Below are 21,041 nucleotides of genomic sequence, written 5' to 3' on the forward strand. Positions count from 1 at the left end.
GTATTCATTGCTCCTTCGATTCAGCTCTTGTTTTGCAAATGTACAACGCCGTCGCAGAAACGCCGGAGAGCAGAGGATCTCATTCTCTTGAGTTCTCCCGAACGTCTATTGCACCAGACTGGTTTCGGTACAGGCCTCCGTGCATGTACGCAATCAGCGATTATACGAGACGTGATATCGGTGAACCTGGCAACGGCAGCATCTTTATTCTCGTTGGTCTTCAAAAATTCCCAGTCAACCTGAACTATTGCTCGACATAATGCAGCGAAAACAGCTCTCTGGAAGTTGAGGCATCTCAGATCTGATACAACTTCAAATTCGATTGGCGACGGTAGATTGACGTCTACCTCTAATGCTGGATGATCGATGTCGAGCGTGATAACAGGATCAATGGCCTCGGCATCGAGCACCTTGATAGTGCAGCCTCATTTGCTAGCATTAGATCGAGCAAGTGGCCATTCGGATATATCAAAACAGTGAAGCCTGGGGAAATCGACATTGCAAATACATGCAAGCCGGGGGCGTTTCTGTCCCCTCATGCATATATGCAGACCGGAATGTGTTTCCCCAACAAGGGCTTCTACTGAACTTTTACACTCCGATTCTACATTTCGACCGACTCGAAATATATCAATCGACTTGATAAAATTCCATTCTGTATTCCGTTTGAGTTGTTTTTGCATTTTGTTTGATCCGACTCACTTCGAACATTGAATGGGCACAACGTTCGAAATAGGGAATACGACATTATAACTCAATTGTTTCGAACGAAATGCAAATCCGAAGGAATGCAGAATCGGGGTGTTCAAGCTCTCTATAGTATGAAAATTTGAAATTGGAGTTATTTCTCGATTCTGCATTCCGCCGCATTTGCATTTCGTTCCAAAAGATTATTTCGTCCGAGTTATAATACCCCTTTCCCATTCCGAACGTTTTGCCCATTTAATGTTCGAACAGAAGCAAAACGAAATGTAAAAACAACTCAAACGGAATACAGTTAAAAATTTCATCAAGTCGATCGAAAAATGCATGTTTGCATTCCGGAATATGTTCTCCTAACACGGACTACAAAAGCGGGTACGAACACAACGATTTGGCTCGGTTATTCGAGACGATATTGGAAGATATTTCGTTATATCGTCAGTTCACTGAATCGCATACCGTTTGATGATTAGACAAAATGCTGAAAAGCGTTTGCTGCAGTAACGTCGATTGATTCAACAATATGCGTTCAACGTGCACTTCAAAATCGAAACTAAGTGCCTGAAGTTCAATAAATCGAGTGATTTCGTTGTTCGAGCAGTACGTACGCTTGATGAATGCAATAACTTCAGAGAGAATTGTTTATTACAATGATCGTTTGACAATTCTTCCGTTCACATATTTTGGAAGTCCACGATAAGTGAATGAAAAGACCAAAGCATCAATCCATACGGAAATGGATAACGGACGGTCAAACTTCTTCATTAAATTTACGTGTAACGAAGAACATAATCAATCACAATGTACACTAAATAGACGGCATTTAGGATACAGAACAGCTACCGGAGTAGCGGAAGAACTTGATAATTTAGTAAGCTCACAGTTTTATAATTTTTGCAATGAAGAAAAATTACAAAACTCTTCAAATTCTGTCTCACACTTTTTCCAGTCGTCTGTTGTTGATGATAAAACCATGTGTAAATAATTCGTAGGCGTTGTGAGTACCATGCGCTTCGAAAAATTACGTGTAGATACGGAAAGCTGATCAGCTCTATCCAAGCTTGAACATTATTGAATGCGGCGATGGACTCTTCTGTCGGGTTGTAAAGGGTTGTATCTAAAACACGACCGCATTTTCGACGTAGAACTACGCAGTTATATTATGCAATCTACTTCGAATATTATTTCAGGAAGCATCGATTTTTTTAAAATAACTTTTTATTTTTTTTATTGTCACTACATCAGTAGTAATATTTTTTATTTGAAATTCGAACAATTTCAAACTGGTAGGCCTGGCCTGGTAAACTGATAGAGAATAATATATATATATATATATATATATATATATATATATATATATATATATATATATATATATATATATATATATATATATCGCTACCAGACTGTAGATTTACATATTAGATATACACAGCGTTTCACAACTATAGAATCACTCATTTTTTTCTGACTTTCCAGAGATATGTAAGAAGTCAGTTGAATTAAAGTATATACTATAGGATACAATAATTATCTTCATTTAAAACACTGGCCATTTGAACTTGATTGTTCTGGCGCGAAACATTCATAAAACTAAAATTCCAGTGTTTCTTAACTATAGAACCAGACGGAAAAACTCTCACTCCTTTACAAAATTAACGACAATTTCACACTCATGCCTCACGTGCCTCACTCATTTTTTCCAAATGGCTTCATAGCAAATAAGAAATATAAGTTTAACAAATCAGTTCCCTCAGTGTGACGATTAATCTATTAAGTGGGTCGATTAATTGTATCGAATTACAAACTGCTGAAAAGTATTCGATTAGTTGATGAACGATTAATTTCAAAAATCGGGGATAACTACAAGCGAGTATGAAAAAAATCAACAACAAAAAAATACCCCCGATTCGCATGTATATTTGCAATGCGGATTTCCACAGGTGCATCGATTTTGAAGTCTGTGTTGGGGAAACCGTAAATCAGGCCAATCAAAACATGGCAGTTAGGGCGTTTGGATAACGCTTGACATTTTATTGTTCATCTTATTAAAAATTAACATTTTATCAATTATGATAGACGCGTAGAAATATCTCCTATCAATTGATGCAAACATTTTTCCGAACTATTAAGAAATTTTCGAGTTTTAAGCATTCGAAATACGGGTAGGGTTAGCACACATATCAGCAGAACAAATGTATGGAGAAAAGAAAATTCTTCCAGTTTTCATGAATTTAAACCGTTTAGAGCAGGGGTTCTCAAAGTGGTTTCTCAGGGGTCGACGAGGTCTAAAAATTTACCCCCATTTGATTAACACAAGTTCTTGTTTGTTCTTGTTATGATGATGCGCGCAAATGTTAGTATAAGTATAAGATGAGCGCGCATATGTTAGTATAAGATGAAAAATTTGACAAATACATTTGACATTTGTGTTATGGAATTTGTTGAAACTTGGATACACTCATTTACTAATTTAATTCAAGAGATTACATTAGTAGAAATAGAAAGAAAATAATCATGTTCATTTCATAACACTGGTTTTTTAAAAATTAATTGCCTACTCCAGTATTTGTGAGTAATCCGAACTCCTTCATCTGCCTTGAGAAAGACACTTCATTGTCATTGCTCATCAGCAAACCGTGTCCGCTTCCTCAAATATCAACCAACGTTCTCGTGAAAATATTCAATAAAATTCAGACTTTTGATTTTCTAACATCCAGATTTGTGTTCAACACCTGGCAACCCCGGCTTAACCCTTTGTAAGGACGTGGAAACTAGGCAAGGAATCAACTCAAACTTCAGAGAACACAATCCTTACATAAGGAAGAACACATTATCTTTGATAAAAAATGAACTATTGAGACAGTTCAAAAAATTGGTGATAATATGCCGCTGCCTGTCAACCCCAAAAATTTTGCTTGCCGCCTTGTGGGCTCATTTTATTGTGCCTTTGGTTATTCAAAAATTAAAACAATAACTCTAGTGTAGGGAAATTTTTTATATAAGGTAAATGATTTTGGTTTGTCCAGTCGAAAATATGATCATGGTTTGTCCACTTTTTTGAATGCTCCTATTCAGCACATCTTTGTCAAATCAGGTATTCGAATGTATCAAAACATATAAATAAAATTGTCCTTTTCATGATTTACAGTAGTTTTATAGTATATTTTTACGAAATCACGTGTTTTGAAGGATTATAAAATACACCATCTTTTGGTGTCAATGCACCCCTCATTCGAGCTATCTTTTAATCGATCACCAGATGATTATTTCGCACGTATTCAGACCTTTTCTAGATTATAACACTAACAAATATTGTAAACATCATTCTTGCACACCATTTGTATCAGATTTACATACCTAAACCATTAAATTACCGCATTTTGATGAACTCAATTCGGATCATGAGTTGTCCAATTCAATGAGGTTGTTTTGTCCACATGATTTCCATGGCAACCGCTTGGCGCGCTGCAGTTTGTTTATTGTGTCCTTCGCGGATAGCAGAAATAAAGTTTTTCTGTGTTGAGTGTGTTGAGGGTAACACTTTTAAAATGCCCAAGAAAAGGTGATATTCCAAAGCGAGCCTAAATTATGAATGGATCAAAATGATGACAGTAAACTCAAGCAATGAAAAAATACAACATCTTCTTGTGAATTCGAATGTTTTCATTCAAAAATGATGATTTCTAAAACCGGACAAACCATAATCATTTTTTCGGCAAACCATGATCATAATTCCTCTTTAAGGAAAATCGTTAAAAAACATAAAAATTTGAATAATTTCAACACCTTATGGTAATATTAGCAACTAGGGCTTTTCAACAAATCCAAACTCGTATCGATTATGTGTGATTTTCATGAAGAAAAATCGATTTGCATTTACTAGTTGCGTAAAAACACCCCAAATCGTACAAACCAAAGTAATTTACCCAACTGCAATGAGATCTACGCCACAACTCGGAAAAAAATTATCATAGACTAAACGTAAATGTGGTTTGAATTCGTCATTGAATACTCACATTTTCATGTCATTATTAGGATTTTGCGACTAAAAACCGAAAACTATGTTACCATTATGAGAAATGTAAAACGTGTCGGAAAAGATAATGTTGAAACACATGAATGTGTTTCCACAATAAACAGTTGATGACATATTATGGACTTGTGAGAATGATTTATTCGTATATCGCATTCCACGCAGGTGTCATTCGAATGATAATAAAAAATACTCTAGGAAAGTTAATAAAATATGATCACAATTTCTAGCCACTCGCTAATTAACCTTGCGTTCAACAATGGCATGATATCTATTCATCACGATTAGTTCCACTTATTTCACGCTTAAGCATTTCCTCTCTCTAACCGTGTGACAGGAGACACCCGTGGGTTAAATCCGTCCTGCACGATTGTTTTGTTTTGGTCAACTGGAGTGTCATATTTAGCTGCAAGACCATATTCCGAAGAAAAAAAAAAGCATCAAGCTGGTCTTACAAGATTGTCTGTTGGACATGAACAACCCTTCTTGGCATGTTCGATCAAATCAATTTTGATAGGCACTTTCAACGCCTCTTCCTTGTATGGCTAGTCATGCCGTCGGATTGCAATGTTTCTGACGACGGAAAGGTCACCTACGGAATGGGAACACAATTAGCAGTGACCTTCGGTTTCGTTAGACAACCGCGGTGATGGCGAGTTTCAACACCGATTTAAAACTTTAACAACTTTTTTCAATTGACTGCGCTGGCATGATATTCCACGTGATAAATTGCTTACACTTTGCTAAACATCCTCTTCACAACTGTTTTTTCTCTCTCCCTCTCATTTCTTCGTTAGGTTGGCTCGATGCTGATTAACCGGGTCGCAAACACCGACATGACGTGGCACCAGGAGGTGACGAATGCCGCTCCCCGAGTATCACCCGTCATCGATCTCACGCTGGATGATTCATCGGTCATCCGAGCTATCGATAATCTCAACTTCATCCAGATGAAACGTGAGTAAATTGAAATTGTTCTGCACATTTGGTTATGGTTGAGCGTGACGAAGAACTGACCATTGTTGATGTCGAGTGATTCTGAAAATGTTGCTGATTTTTATATATTTGTATGGTTTAAGAGTATTTCTGTTCGAGAAAACCTCCAATGTCCTGAAACAAGTCTCGCTACTTTCAACTCTGATATTTCACATTATTTACAAAGAATGGAACTCCTTTGCCGCTTATTTTTGTCGGCTTTGACTGGAGTTGGGATCCCTTGGGTAAAAATGTGCTTTTTCGACATCATCAGCATTTCCATACATTCACCAAAGCGCACTTTATGGAAGGCTGTATTTAAATCTCGAAAGCCCTTCGGCAAGATAAAGCCGAGAACATGAAAAAGAATGTCTGTGCGGGTGGTGAATTGAATCCTTCGAAAAAAAGGAGACGAAGCAAATTAATTAGTCGGTGTATATAACATGAAGCGTGAGTACAACAATAACATTATCTATGCTGTTGGTGCGACTACTTATAGCGACATGAACACTTGAATTTTAATCAACTAGACGGTGCTTGCATCGATAGTGAGGGCGAAGTCACGCTGAACCAGCCACAGAACCTTGAGTAAGTCTCGTTCTCCTCACGGTTCCAGACCTAATATAAAAGCACGACTCCTTTAGCGCACCATCATACCCATTATTTAAATATACACTCGATTCTGCACATAAATAAAATTGCAATTATCTTCCATGCAGCTGCTAAAGAAGGAGAAGAACGACTGCCAGCAGGTGAGAAACGATGACAAGATAATGCTAACGAATAAAATAGCGAACAACACCACTATAGCTTCAATAGCATTCGAATATTTATTTATGTGCCTTTTTTCTTACCTTGCCACCCCTTTCCCTCCCACGCTACACGTATTTTCCTTTTTTTTTCGTTTTCTTCAGTAGCGAATATGGGCTTCTGTTCGTAAACGATAATTTATTTTCTCATAATTTCACTTTAATATTGTTACGTTACCAAGGATCATACATCTTCTTTCGTTCCCAGCTGCAGAGGTGAATCATTCCTCGCGGGTCGTAAAATATACTTCAATTTCAACTGATTGCATCTTCTATTCTGGGTGGAATCTTTTTCTACGTTTTCATTGGGGTGGGGAATGAACTCGTAGCGTTTTTACCGAAGACTTTTGTTTAAACAAAACACAAAAATTATATCGATAAGTGAATCTATATATTAGGCTGTCAAAAAAGTCCTGCGGTATTTCCGCGAGGTGTCGTTGTAAGCGCGTAGTTCTAGTTGTATTCATTGTATCGAGTCATACTATAGCTTGTTGGAAAGGTATTTTTGCGCGCTATAATATAGTCCTTGACAGTGTTTTGTTGACAGTGTATTGTTTGGTTAAGTCGTTCGTGAGTTATAGTGTCGCAAATATGGAGCAAAATAAAGAAAAAATCCGACATATTTTACAGTACTACTATGACAACGGCAAAAATGCATCTCAAGCTGCCAATAAAATTTGTGCAGTTTATGGACCCGATACAGTTTCCATTTCCACCGCACAACGATGGTTTCAACGTTTTCGTTCTGGTGTAGAGGTCGTCGAAGATGCGCCACGCTCCGGAAGGCCTGTCGTCGAAAATTGCGACAAAATCGCTGAATTAGCTGAAAAAGACCGGCATAGTAGCAGCCGTAGCATCGGCCAAGAGCTGGGGATAAGTTATCAAACCGTTATTAACCATTTGAAGAAGCTTGGATTCACAAAGAAGCTCGATGTATGGGTGCCACACGTTGACGCAAAAAAACATTTTTGACCGTATCGACGCATGTGAATCGCTGCTGAATCGCAACAAAATCGACCCGTTTCTGAAGCGGATGGTAACTGGCGATGAAAAGTGGGTCACTTACGACAACGTGAAGCGCAAACGGTCGTGGTCGAAGCCCGCTGAAGCGGCTCAGACGGTGGCCAAGCCCTCATTAACGGCCAGGAAGGTTCTGCTGTGTGTTTGGTGGGATTGTCAAGGAATAATCTATTATGAGCTGCTTCCCTATAGCCAAACGCTCAATTCGGACCTGTACTGCCAACAACTGGACCGCTTGAAGGTAGCACTCATGAAGAAGAGGCCATCTTTGATAAACAGAGGCCGCATTGTCTTCCATCAGGACAACGTCAGGCCACAAACTTCTTTGGTGACGCGCCAGAAGCTCCGGGAGCTCGGATGGGAGGTTCTTTTGCATCCGCCGTATACTCCGGACCTTGCACCAAGTGACTACCACCTGTTTTTGTCCATGGCGAACGAGCTAGGTAGTCAGAAGTTAGCCACAAAAGAGGCCTGTGAAAATTGGCTATCCGAGTTTTTTGCTAATAAGGAAGCGAGCTTCTATAACAGGGGTATTATGAAGTTGGCATCTCGTTGGGAACAAGTCATCGAACAAAACGGCACATATTTGACTTAAAACAGATGATTGTAACTAATTTTATGAACAAATGAAAATTCAAAAAAAATACCGCAGGACTTTTTTGACAGCCTAATATATAAATATATATATGGATATGGATTTCTGTCTGTCTGTCTGCCTGTCTGATTCTTATAGACTCGGATACTACTGACCCGATTGATATGAAAATTGATATGTAGGGGTTTTTGGGGTCGGGGAAGGTTCTTATGATAGTTCGAGACCTCTCCCCCCTCTCTAAAGGGGGACTGTCATACAAATGAAACACAAATGTCTGCATTACTCGAGTATCAATCAAGCAAACGGAACCAAAATTGTGCATGGGGGTTTCAGAGGGAAGGGAGGGGGGCTAGTTTGCTAACTCGAGAACTAATCAAGTAAATTGAACCAAAATTTGCATATGGAGGTTTTAGGTAGCAATAAATGTTTCTATGGTGGTTTGACACACTTACCCCCTCTCTGAGGGCATGGAGACTGCCATACAAATGAAACACAAACTTCTGCATAACTCGAGAACTAATCAAGCGAATGGAGCAAAATATGGGATGTGAGGGTTTTTGGGTACGAGAAATGTATTCAAGTCGCTTGTTTATAACTTCGGATATTATTTTATAACGCAGTGAATTTTAGAAATAACTGTTTAGTAGAATGGTTTGATCGCCCTGAAATGATATTTTGAATTGTAGAATCAGTTGTTGATAATTCATTGCTGATTCATCATCGCCCTCGCAGAACAATACACTAATCCTATCGTATGTCACAATTTGTTTCATGTCATTGCATTGAAAATTTTCCTCGAACGCTATTCCGGTGGCCTTTTTCGCAATTGACATAGACTCGGCTACAGTCGATTATATACTTGTTGCACCAGTACCATTATTCCACATCATATAACTACATCCATATATCTTTGGCACCGTATGGAAACAACAACAAGAACAATATTCGCAAGTATCAAATATCATGCTACCTGTTATTTAGTATTGCCTCAGTGGAATCGCACCTCTAGGAATCGTTCGTACAACGTAAATCAAGCGCCAAACAAGCGTTTGTTATAGCATGCATACAGAGCCATACATTGGTGACTCAAGGCAACTAGAAATATAAACACTTTTCATTATTTTGCGCTATTCTCAAAAAAAAGCTTCTGTTAATATTGGCTGGTCTCGAAAAAAGTTGCATTACTTTCTCATGCTCAAGATAAGCGCAGCTGTCATCCTTAATGGAGAAAGTTTTGCTACTGGCGAGCGAAACTAAATCACATACAAAATTCCAGAACGACATTTACTTTCATGGTGATTAAATAAACGAAATAATCTCTTTCTGTTAATCTCAACAACTTCGAAAAGAGTAGCATTGCTGAATATTTGCCTCAGCAGAAATTCATTACTAATACCCTAGCGCAAATATTTCCCTCCCACTATCTTTCCTCCTTGTTCAAATTTATTATTACGGCTGCATAATTTGCACCACCAATGCACACGGGAGCAGATACAAATGGGGTTTCAGCGTAGCGAAGATGTACTATTTTTACGTACGGGTTATGAAGCACGCACGTACGCACACAAATATCCATATATCGATGGCTTCAAGCATCCAAATATACACACACTTATCTCCGTTTTGCGCTCTTCTCAACAGCCTTTTCTATTAATATTGCCTGTCTAGATTAGCTGTTAGCTGTTTTAGCTTAGCTGTTAGCCTTGGTGGAAAAAGTTTTGCTACCGCCACGCGAAAGCAAATCAGAGGCATAATTCCAGAACAATTATTTTCTTGGTGAGCCGACGATAGCCTAACTTGATGATTCCCCACACAATTGTGTAGCTCAAAACATTAATGCAATGGCATCAGTTTGATGCAATGATTGCAATGAGTAACTTGGTCGCGTCCACCCCAATTGCTTTAAGAAAGGCACTCGATCCCTCGCCATCCAGCTCGCCCAGCAACGGTGTTGTCCAGTCGGTGTCTTTACGAAGAATGAACGTTTGCCTCAATTCAATTCTTTGTTTTTAAGAGGCTTTAAACTTTGCAGTTCATTCGCCTCTAAGCTTGCCTCAGCGAGATCCACTGTTTATAGGCACTGTAGGCAAATATTCCCCTTCGTTCTTCTTCTTTTCCTTTGTTAACGGAGGTAGTGATCCCCGATAATCGTTCGATTAATCGAATACTTCCTACAGAAATCGATTATTTATCGAACGAATACTGCACAACCAATAATCGAAGCGAACGAATAATTTACGTCGATTGATCGATCCAAACTCAGAGAGAAAAAAAACGTACGGCCGCTGCAGTTTTATCCTGAAAACAAATCATTATCTTTGACGCTCCCCTAAGTTCGTAAACAAAGCTCAATGCCGTCAACGTGAATTGAGCTTCGTATACGACTTTAGGGGTGAGTAAAATATAATAATTGATTTTCAGGCGGAATGAACACTTTTTTGATTCCATATGGCTTTCTAGCAAATTAGAAATAATAATCTAACTAATTATTTCTCTCAGTGTGGTCGATTTATCGATTATTTGGGCCGATTAATCGTATCGAATAACAAACTGCTGAAAACTATTCGATTAGTTGATGAACGATTAATTTCAAAAATCGGGGATCACTACACGGAGACTTTAAATCTTACGATTTCTCCTTCGTTGCTCGTTATTCACAGCTCTGTTTGGGAAATCACACAAATGGACAGAACAAATGTATGGGGAAATGAGATTGCTTCCAATTTTCGTCAATTTAAACCATATACAGACAATGGGTAGTGATGTATAGCATATCAAACAAATTTTAGAGAATTTCCGATTCGATTGGTATGTAAATCGTGAAAATTCGTTCACAGCAAAAATAGTTATTAACGTTAACTTTATTTCATAAAAATTGTGACTTGTTTTCTGATTTTGCACCCTTGATGTAAGACGTAATTCTACGTCAAAAGTTTTTTGAGAGTTCGAAATTATTTAAATTAAAATATCAATTGCGGGTGCGACGAAGTTCGCCGGGTCAGCTAGTTTAAAAAAATCGGAATTTTTATTCTGGAAACCCTTATTCAATCGATTCGCAACGATCATACAGATTGATAAAAAAGCTAGCTTATTATCAAGACAATTTAATTCAATGAATTCAATGTAAGCATTAGATATTTGTGGACCGAAGAGCTATTATGACTGTTCTAATTTACAAACAGGGAAACTTTAAAAGGAATCCCAGTATATTTTCTACAGATGATTTTCATTCTGATAAAGTAAATGTACAGAAATTTTCTCCTGATTTCAGGATCATTTCTGGAAAATCAGGCAAAATTGAGTGTTTTTCAGGATATCAAGGAACCTCCCAAAAGTCTGGGAAATCGTGAAGCATGAGGAAGGTTGGCATCTATGTTCCTCTAGCTTCCTCGATTAAAGCTAGGTTTTTTGTGTGGAAGGAATGTCCGTCGATGATAAGTAAGACTGGGTTACCTCCGGATGGACACACATTTTTCACAATGTGATCGAACTAGTCATTGTAGATATTTAGGTCTACATATCCCGATGCATTGCACGAGAATGAGGACCCATATGGAGCCCCTTTCTTCAACGCTTCGTTGACCACGTTCACCAGACGTGATTCCTTCTACCTAATGCAAGTTTATGTAATACTCAGTCAAATTTTGGAAGCTACGGACTTGTTATATCTCTCCAAGAAAACACGAAACCTCGAAAGAGAATTAAGTGGGAAAAATTTGGATTCTCTATGAAGGATGGTACATGGCATCAATCTAAGGAATCATTCTGTGTACGATTTCTGGAGCGAAAGTTGTCTCCCGGATCGAAGGAAAACTTCTCCAAGATTACATATATTCCCAAGATTATCTCTAAGTGTCCCGAAGGTAGGATGCATCTCTTTGATCCGATATCTAAACGACGGACAACGACAGACGCTAGTTAAATCTTCAACAGTACTGTATCCGCATCGTTCTATACCTTCGGTAGACAACAATCCTTAGTCGGTCACACCTCTAGAGAACACCTCGAACGTACCGTCCGGGATTCCACATCCGACTTATGCGAGACCAGTACCACATAATCTAGTACCTCATAATCTAGCAACCATTGTTTATCAACGCATACATAAACTCTGTCAGATTTTCTCCACTCCTCCGGTAGCTGTTCTTTACCCGCTGCTTTGTGGTTCTTTAGCTGATAAATGGCCTCCTTAACTTCACCCATCGTAGGAAGTGGTACATCGTCGTTGTTCACTGCACCGGTGTAGTCCTTTTCAACGCTGTCAACGTTCTAATCTAGCTCTCTTCTTCGTTCTTTGTACGTAGGATGGCGAAAAATTAGCATTTCGCCGTTTCCCTCGACAACATCTTCTAGTTCTGCTTGAAAAGACCCACTACTTTCGAATGTGTTTTAGGATCTGCTGGCTTTGGCGATCTGCCACATCCGGGTTTCCGGGCGATGGGCAGACTTTCTCCAAGCAGTTTCAGAATGCCACACACCGTGGATTCTGGAAACCTCAAAAGTGTTGCTAGCTCTCATGTGGATAGGCAGAGATTTTCGTTTCAAGCTTGCAGAATTGGATTACAAAGCATTTGCTCAAGGAAAGTCATGATGATCTTATCCCGACATCCAACGCCTACTGTGATTTTATACACTCTCAGCTTGATTCACTTAAATTTTCAGAAAAAATACTCAAAAAATGGCTTAAATGCAGCGTTTTTAATGTGTGAACAGGCGAGTCAGACAATTTACTCTTGTTTTGACGTAGGACTACGTCTCTGATTTCTGTATAGGGGTGGGTTAACCCCACGAAACCGAAAATTTATAATAGAACTCAATCATTATGGGATTTCAAATGCATTTTGGCAAAATCGTTTTTGCAATACATGTTATGCTACATACCATTATCCAATAAACAGTAAATGTAGCATGTTAATTTCGATTTCATTCGCCACTCGCGTTTCCCCACAACGCAATGTTATTATTTGGCACGTATTACTTCCCCGAATCAACTTGCCTTTTCCTATGAATACGCAGAACTTAGCACCCAATGAGATCATCTCACCACAGCAACTAGACTCAGGTTTATATTATTGTAGATCTTATCTGTTTAGACTTGTGTTTAAAAATGCACTGATAAATGACGGCTTCTAGTTCTATACAGCATATATATAAAAAAAGGGTACTGATGGTTTTAAGGGTATTTTTGTGCACATTTTTGACCAGTGTCCAAGTATAATGTAGTTTCGGATTCTACGAGGTTGACTACCCGAACCCGTTTAAATGATAAAGTTTATATAAAAAACGACTTTTCGAAGTCCTTAATTTGAATTATTAAATGAGTGAAATTTACGGACTTTTGAAAAAAAAACTCAATTCAAATGCAAATGCAGTACTTTGAATAATTGTGATTATGTGTCCTACGTCAAGATCCCGTCCGTGCCCGCGTTCGTGCTTATCTATTTTTTTTGCGGAGCTCAACATCTGGAATAAAAAAAATAAAACGAAAGGAATAGGGCTTTTTTCTAATATTTTTCGGAAATTCGATTGAGTGAATAAGACCAAGAATAAAACGAAACAAACCAACATTCTTAGATGAAGCTACAACGTTCTCTACAACGAAGGAAAATTTATATGATGAAGCGACTTTGCGAAAACGAATATGATTTTCTGAAATTTTATCAAACAATTTATCACATTCCAGATCAAAGTTCAGTAATCTTCTTGAATTTCTTACACTGAAGATTTTTTTTTCATTTTAAAAAATATTTGCACCTACCGATTTGCAACTAGCACGCATTCTTTGTTCTATCTTTCTTTCTCATAATATATAATTTCTCTTATCATTTTTCTACAAAAAAAAAGTTTAATCGGTCTACACAGAAACAGAAAGAAATTGAAAGTTTCTTATCATTGCTACTTTGAATCAGGAGGAAAAGATTTTGATATATTCCATAAATTCTGTTGTGTTTCCTCTAGACTATCATTTCAGTTATCAATGTGTTCCAACTTTAAACTTAAAAACTTTCCACAGTTTTTAGAAATTTAACTTCCTGTATTTCATCTGAATGAGCTAGACTTTTAAGATAAATATTTGGAAAACTAAAAAAGCATAATGGTATTCAATATGCTTTTTTAGTTTTTCAAATATTTATCTTAAAAGTCTACCTCATTCAGATTCGATAGAAAGTCAAAGAGAAAGGAATCGTGTGTTACAATGCTCAAGCAGTTTGACAAAATCACGGAAACTCTTCAATTGTTCTACACCAGGGTTTCTCATGGGGTTCGACATGAACCAAAACTGAATTTGGGGGTGGACGAAATCTAGAAATCGACCCCTATTAATTAACACAAGTTTGAAACTTTCAAGATACTGTATAAGTTGTGTTACGTGTTGCAACTTGTTATGTTAAAGTATTATTCTTGTACTTTTCAATACTCAACAAGTTGATGAGCGTACACAAGTTCGTATAATATGGAAAGAAGTGAGAAGCAAAAAAGGGTGAATAAGTTCGTATAAGATAATGTGTATAAGCGTACAAGTCCTTCAGGCAGGTTTTGATTTGATCTGTATTTACCACATACACGTGATTAAACCCTTTGCACTCGACATGGTTCTGGGAGCAGGCTACCAGCTATTTTGCAGAGGAAACGTCGTTTTATCCTTTTGCAGTATTATTCAGTTCAATTTCGGTAACGTATTATGATAATATTAAACTATTTTTTTTGTGGTGACACTGAGGAAGTACATATATTCGCAAAAAAAATCTAATTTTTATCTTTTATAATTTTGTATAGTGTGATTAATCTGAAAATACTTTCCAATGTGCATTGCAGTCTGATTAATGCACGAGTACGACTGCTGTCTGCTTGAAGTGGAAAAAGTGAAAGATAAGCTTGACAGCATACCCAGCAAACATTAAATCGCATAACAAACGTATATATAACATCATATGCCCTAAAATTTGGTTGGCATATAATGCGCCTAACTGGCATATGCATGCAAAAGTGGAGACCATATACATACATGGCAAATGCTTACCGAATTTGTTTGGATGAATATGCAACTTTGACCGGCTATAATAGGGATTATGTTGAAATTGAATTGCGATCTAATATGAATATATTCATGAATTGTCAAAGTGCCAAATACGACTTTTACCATACTCATATATGATTTATTACAGACATAGAAAAAAAACAAATGGCGCAAAATATTTTCGTTAAATGTTTATTATAGCCGCACGAATCACCATTTTTTTATGTTTGTAGAAATAATAATTGGTTGATTGACTTGTGTTGGGAATGGAATATGAATGTTTAAAATTGATGTTTGGTGAAAACTGCTCCGATGTGGGTTCAAACTCCGGTCGTCTGGATTATCATCCACCACATATCTCGCGCGGCTATCTGAAATTTAATTCAACAGCGGTTAAAACTTTCGAGTGCATCATTGACATTTCAATATGATGTAATATGTTCTTTATTAGGACCTAATATGATTTACTGTTTCATGATTTTCTTCAGCATGCAACACGATTTACTACATTACTGAATCGATTTAAATTATACGCTTATACGACACACAAACTGCATCAGCGTAATATACGCATATGATGCGGATTAAATATATTTTACGACAATGTACATCATAAAATTGATGTTTATTATACCGAATTGCGACTTAATTTGGTAATGGTATATAAAATCGAGTTTTTAGATTTTATGCCATTTCAAATATACACGATACATACTTTGATAGATATTATATGCGATTATGATTTATTCGGATTTCTTGTAAGACTTGGCACGTGCAAAATTATATGATTTAATGTTTGCAGGGTAGCAGCTGTGAAAGGCCCACACCAAAACTTTTTGATCAAGAGATTCTCGAATCTATCGAAGTCATCTACTTCGACGACAACAGCAATACAGGCTTCCACGAGTTGAAGGTGAAATCGGATGTTTCTAGTAGTTTACTGCGAATTTTTTTTTTTTTTTTTTTTATTAAATCGTTTATTTTTACAGGCTCAGTTACATAAGTTTAAAGGAGCCAAACTCCTATCTGTATAGTTACAAGTATATATAAACATTTTTTATTAATGCTAATGTTAATGAAGTAGAGAACCGATTACTCGCGGCTTGCTCGAGTTTAGAAGGGTGACATTTTGTTTCAGGAAAAGGATGGGATATAAGGATATGTTGACAATGTTCACACTCACATTCGCACTCACATTCATCATACTCAATTCTTAAGCCTATCTTATATCTAACATGTATTTACATTTCACCTTATTCTATTGTTAGTAAGAAGGGATTTGATTTCTCGCGAAGGAAAAGGAAAAGGAGAATATAAGGATATAAGGACAATCACACACGAAGATCGATAGCTTTTAGGAAGACATATATTTGGGACATGTAATCAAGGTCTAACCGAGCCAACACATCTCTCACCGGCACATTGGGCTGCCTTCCTCTAGCCCGAAGAGAGTTTTCTAAATTCGATCTGGCAACAAGATACTCCTCGCACGACCAAACAACGTGTTCGATGTCGTGGTAACCTTGGCCACAAGCACAGATATTGCCATCGGCAAGATTAAAACGAAAGAGTAGCGCGTCTAACGAACAGTGATTGGACATGAGTCGGGAGAAGGTGCGAATAAAGTCCCGACTCAAGTCCAGACTTTTGAACCATGGTTTGAGGCTAACCTTAGGGATAATCGAGTGAAACCACCGGCCCAATTCATCTTCGTTCCATTTACGTTGCCAGTTAGCGATGGTATTTTTACGGACTAAAGAATAAAATTCATTGAAAGCGATTTGACGCTGATAAATATCGCCTTCAATTGCACCTACCTTTGCCAATGAGTCAGCCCTCTCGTTACCCGGAATTGAGCAATGTGAAGGGACCCAGACAAAGGTAATGACATAACAGCGTCTGGTTAAAGCACTAAAATTTTCTCGTATTCTCTCAAGGAAGTACGGCGAGTGCTTTTCCGGCCTCACTGAACGGATAGCTTCGACAGAGCTAAGACTATCCGTTACAACGTAATAGTGTTCAACAGGTCGTGAGGCGACGCTGTCCAGCGCCCAATGTATTGCTGCCAATTCAGCAATATACACAGAGCAAGGATTCTGAAGACTGTGGGAGGTGCTAAAAATTTCGTTGAACACTCCAAATCCTGTGGACTCATTCATAGAGGACCCATCAGTAAAGTACATATTATCACAATTGACACGCCCATACTTTGCATTGAAGATCGTAGGAACGATCCCCGATCGATGATAATCTGGAATTCCATGGATTTTCTCCTTCATGAACAGATCAAAATGTACAGAGGAATTGATGTAGTCAGGAAAACAAACACGGTTGGGAGTATACGAAGAAGGATTAACCTGCATGGAGATGAATTCATGATATGAGCTCATGAATCCTGAATGAAAATTTAGCTCGGTAAGCTGCTCAAAATTTCCGATCACCAATGGGTTCATAACCTTACACCGGATGAGGAACCGAAGAGATAATAAATTGAAGCGATCTTTTAGTGGGAGTACGCCTGCCAAAACCTCGAGACTCATGGTATGCGTTGAGGGCATACATCCCAACGCAATACGAAGACAAAGATACTGAATTCGCTCGAGTTTAATGAGATGTGTTTTGGCAGCTGATTGAAAACAGAAACTGCCATACTCCATCACTGAGAGAATAGTTGTTCGATACAACATTATAAGATCTTCGGGATGGGCTCCCCACCAGGTGCCGGTAATTGTACGGAGAAAGTTTATTCTTTGTTGGCATTTTTTACTCAGATACCTAATATGGGCCCCCCAAGTACATTTGGAGTCGAACCAGACCCCAAGATACTTGAATGACATAGCATGAGTGATCGGTTTACCCAAAAGTTGAAGCTTTGGTTTTGCTGGTCTATGCTTCCTAGAAAAAACCACCATCTCTGTTTTCTCCGTGGAGAATTCGATCCCTAGCCCAATGGCCCAGGTTGAAAAATTGTTCAAAGTATCTTGTAAGGGACCTTGCAGGTCGGATTCGTTTGATCCTACGACAGACACCACTCCATCATCTGCAAGTTGTCTTAGGCTGCAATTTTGTGTAAGACAATTGTCGATGTCGTTTACATAGAAGTTGTACAAAAGGGGGCTTAAACATGAGCCCTGGGGGAGGCCCATGTAGGAGACCCGATTTACTGTCGAATCCCCGTGAGAAAAATTCAACTGTTTCTCACAAAGCAAGTTATATAACATATTATTCAACAGAGGCGGCAGACCCCGAGAGTGTAATTTGTCTGACAAAACCTCTATTGAAACTGAATCAAAGGCCCCCTTTATGTCCAAGAATACTGAAGCCATTTGTTTTTTTTCGGCGTAAGCCATTTGAATTTCTGAAGAAAGCAACGCAAGACAATCATTCGTCCCCTTGCCCCTGCGGAACCCACATTGTGTATCTGAGAGTAGGCCATTCGTTTCAACCCATCGATCAAGGCGAAACAAGATCATTTTCTCCAACAATTTCCGTATACAAGACAGCATTGCTATTGGGCGGTACGAATTGAAGTCGGACGCGGGTTTTCCGGGTTTTTGAATAGCTATAATTCGCACTTGTCTCCAATCATCTGGAACAATATTATGCTCCAGAAACCGATTGAATAAATTCAACAAGCGATGTTTCGCCCCATCAGGGAGGTTTTTTAATAAGTTGAACTTAATTCTATCCGTTCCTGGAGCAGAATTGTTACAAGAAAGGAGAGCAAGAGAGAATTCTACCATCGAAAACTCGGAATCAAGATCGCACCTATCTTGTGGTATATCTCGAACAATTTTTTGCACAGGAGCGGAATCAGGACAAACCTTCCGTGCAAAATTAAAAATCCATCGATGTGAATATTCTTCGCTTTCATTCGATGAAGAGCGATTTCTCATGTTTCGAGCCACTTTCCATAATTTTTTCATTGACGTTTCTCGTGACAAACCTCCCACGAAATTTCGCCAATAAGCACGTTTTTTCCCTTTGATCAAGTTTTTAAATTGATTTTCAAGGTCCAAATACGTTTGAAAATTCTCAATGGTTCCACGTTTCCGAAAAGCTTTAAATGCGTTCGATTTATCCTGATAAAGCTTGGAACATTGGCTATCCCACCATGGATTGGGAGGCCTTCGACGAATAGTGGAACCTGGGATGGGTTTCGTTTGAGCGCGAACCGCGCTGTCATATATCAAACGAGAAAGGAAGTTATACTCCTCCAATGGAGGTAAACCAACTCTGGAATTGATGGCTAGAGTAATCGCGTCCGCATATTTTTTCCAGTCAATGTGTCTTGTGAGGTCATATGCCAAATTTATAGATTCAGAAGAATTCGACCCAGTGGTGATGGAAATTTTGATTGGCAAGTGATCACTACCGTTGGGGTCCTGGATTACATTCCACTTGCAATCTAACGATAGTGAATTCGAGCAAAGCGAGAGGTCAAGAGCACTTGGGTTAGCAGGAGGTTTAGGTACACGTGTTGTTTCCCCAGTATTCAAAACGGTCATATTGAAGCTGTTACAAAGGTCATATATTAACGATGAACGATTGTCGTCGTACTGTTCCCCCCAGGCAGTTCCGTGAGAGTTGAAGTCTCCCAAGATCAATCGTGGCTCAGGAAGGAGTGAGCACATGTCAACAAGTTGATTGCGGCTAACCGCAGCTCTCGGAGGCCAATACAAGCTGACAATACAGAGGTCTTTGCCTCTGATGTTTGCATGACAAGCAACAGCTTCGATCCCTCCAATAGGTGGAAGGTCAATTCGAAAAAATGAGTGGCACTTATTGATACCCAATAGCACCCCTCCGTATCTGTCATCACGGTCCAAGCGTATGATATTAAAATCGTGGAAAGAGAGATCATCTCGCGAAGAAAGCCAAGTTTCGGACAGAGCAAAAACATCACAATTGAAGTTATGAATTAAAAATTTGAATGTATCCAATTTAGGGATAAGACTACGACAATTCCACTGTAAAACAGTGATGTCTCCGACCTCTCTATTTAAATTAGACATCAAGAGAGATAATCATTGCAAGGAGGGGCCATGTTTGCATCAATTGCTGCAAAATTGTCTTTAGTACTGGAAGCATTGCGGTGACAATGGTTCTGATGGAGTCGGAAACATTAAAACACTTGAAGATTTGGTCCAAAAGGTCAGACAACTTTATAAATCCCGATTGGGAAGTTGAACTGGACGGAAAAACAGGGACAGTTGGGGTTTTTGATGTCCCCTCGAGTGCTGGGCCATTCGAAGGTGAATTATTCCCACGGAATCCAGGAGGAACCTGATTTTGCTTGTCCGCTGCACTCGATTTTTTAGGCATGCTAACAGGGGGTATCACCGGAGGGGCTTGTCCTTGAACTTTGGGAGTGGTCACATTTTTGCGCCGGGGATTCCCTTGGAAAATGAACGGTGTGCCCCCGTTAGCTGTGTCCGCTTCTATTTCGTCAACGGGCAACGTGGCGAAGACATTTTGTGTGTTGATTGGTTGTTGTTGTTGGGCCCGTGGAGAAGCGCCCTTTAAAATATCCGCAAAAGTGCGTTTCGAGCGTTCCTTCAAAGAGCGCTTCTGTTTCTCCCAGCGACTCTTGTAAGTTTCACACACTGAGAGCTCGTGTGGGGATCCACCGCAATATGGACATTTATGCTCAGTCGCACTGCAGGATTTCCCCTCATGTTGCTCTCCGCAAGTGGCACAGCGCTCCTTGTTGGCACAATAATCTGAAGTGTGACCAACTGACTTGCATTTTTGGCAAGTCATGGGCTTTGGCACGAAGAGTCGCACAGGCAATCTCAATTTGCCCACCATGACGTAGTCAGGTAGAGCGGAACCAGCAAAAGTTACTCGAAACGAGTCTGACGGCGTGAATTTAGTTTTTCCCTC

At 38.8% G+C, this 21,041-nt stretch overlaps 1 protein-coding gene across 2 annotated transcripts in view; it reads left to right on the forward strand.

Annotated features, from left to right (window-relative positions):
* The window catches only part of LOC129776473 (E3 ubiquitin-protein ligase TRIM9), a 196,982-nt gene that overhangs the window by 159,028 nt on the left and 16,913 nt on the right, over window positions 1-21,041 (forward strand). Inside the window, exons 5-6 of one of the 2 annotated variants that reach the window (XM_055782137.1) lie at window positions 5,536-5,695; window positions 6,433-6,465. In XM_055782137.1, coding sequence (XP_055638112.1) covers window positions 5,536-5,695; window positions 6,433-6,465 — 193 coding nt within the window. The remainder of the gene's footprint in view (window positions 1-5,535; window positions 5,696-6,432; window positions 6,466-21,041) is intronic. The other variant, XM_055782138.1, reaches the window with a different exon arrangement.

Source organism: Toxorhynchites rutilus, chromosome 3, assembly GCF_029784135.1.
Source record: "Toxorhynchites rutilus septentrionalis strain SRP chromosome 3, ASM2978413v1, whole genome shotgun sequence".
In the NCBI taxonomy this organism is placed as follows: domain Eukaryota; kingdom Metazoa; phylum Arthropoda; class Insecta; order Diptera; family Culicidae; genus Toxorhynchites; species Toxorhynchites rutilus.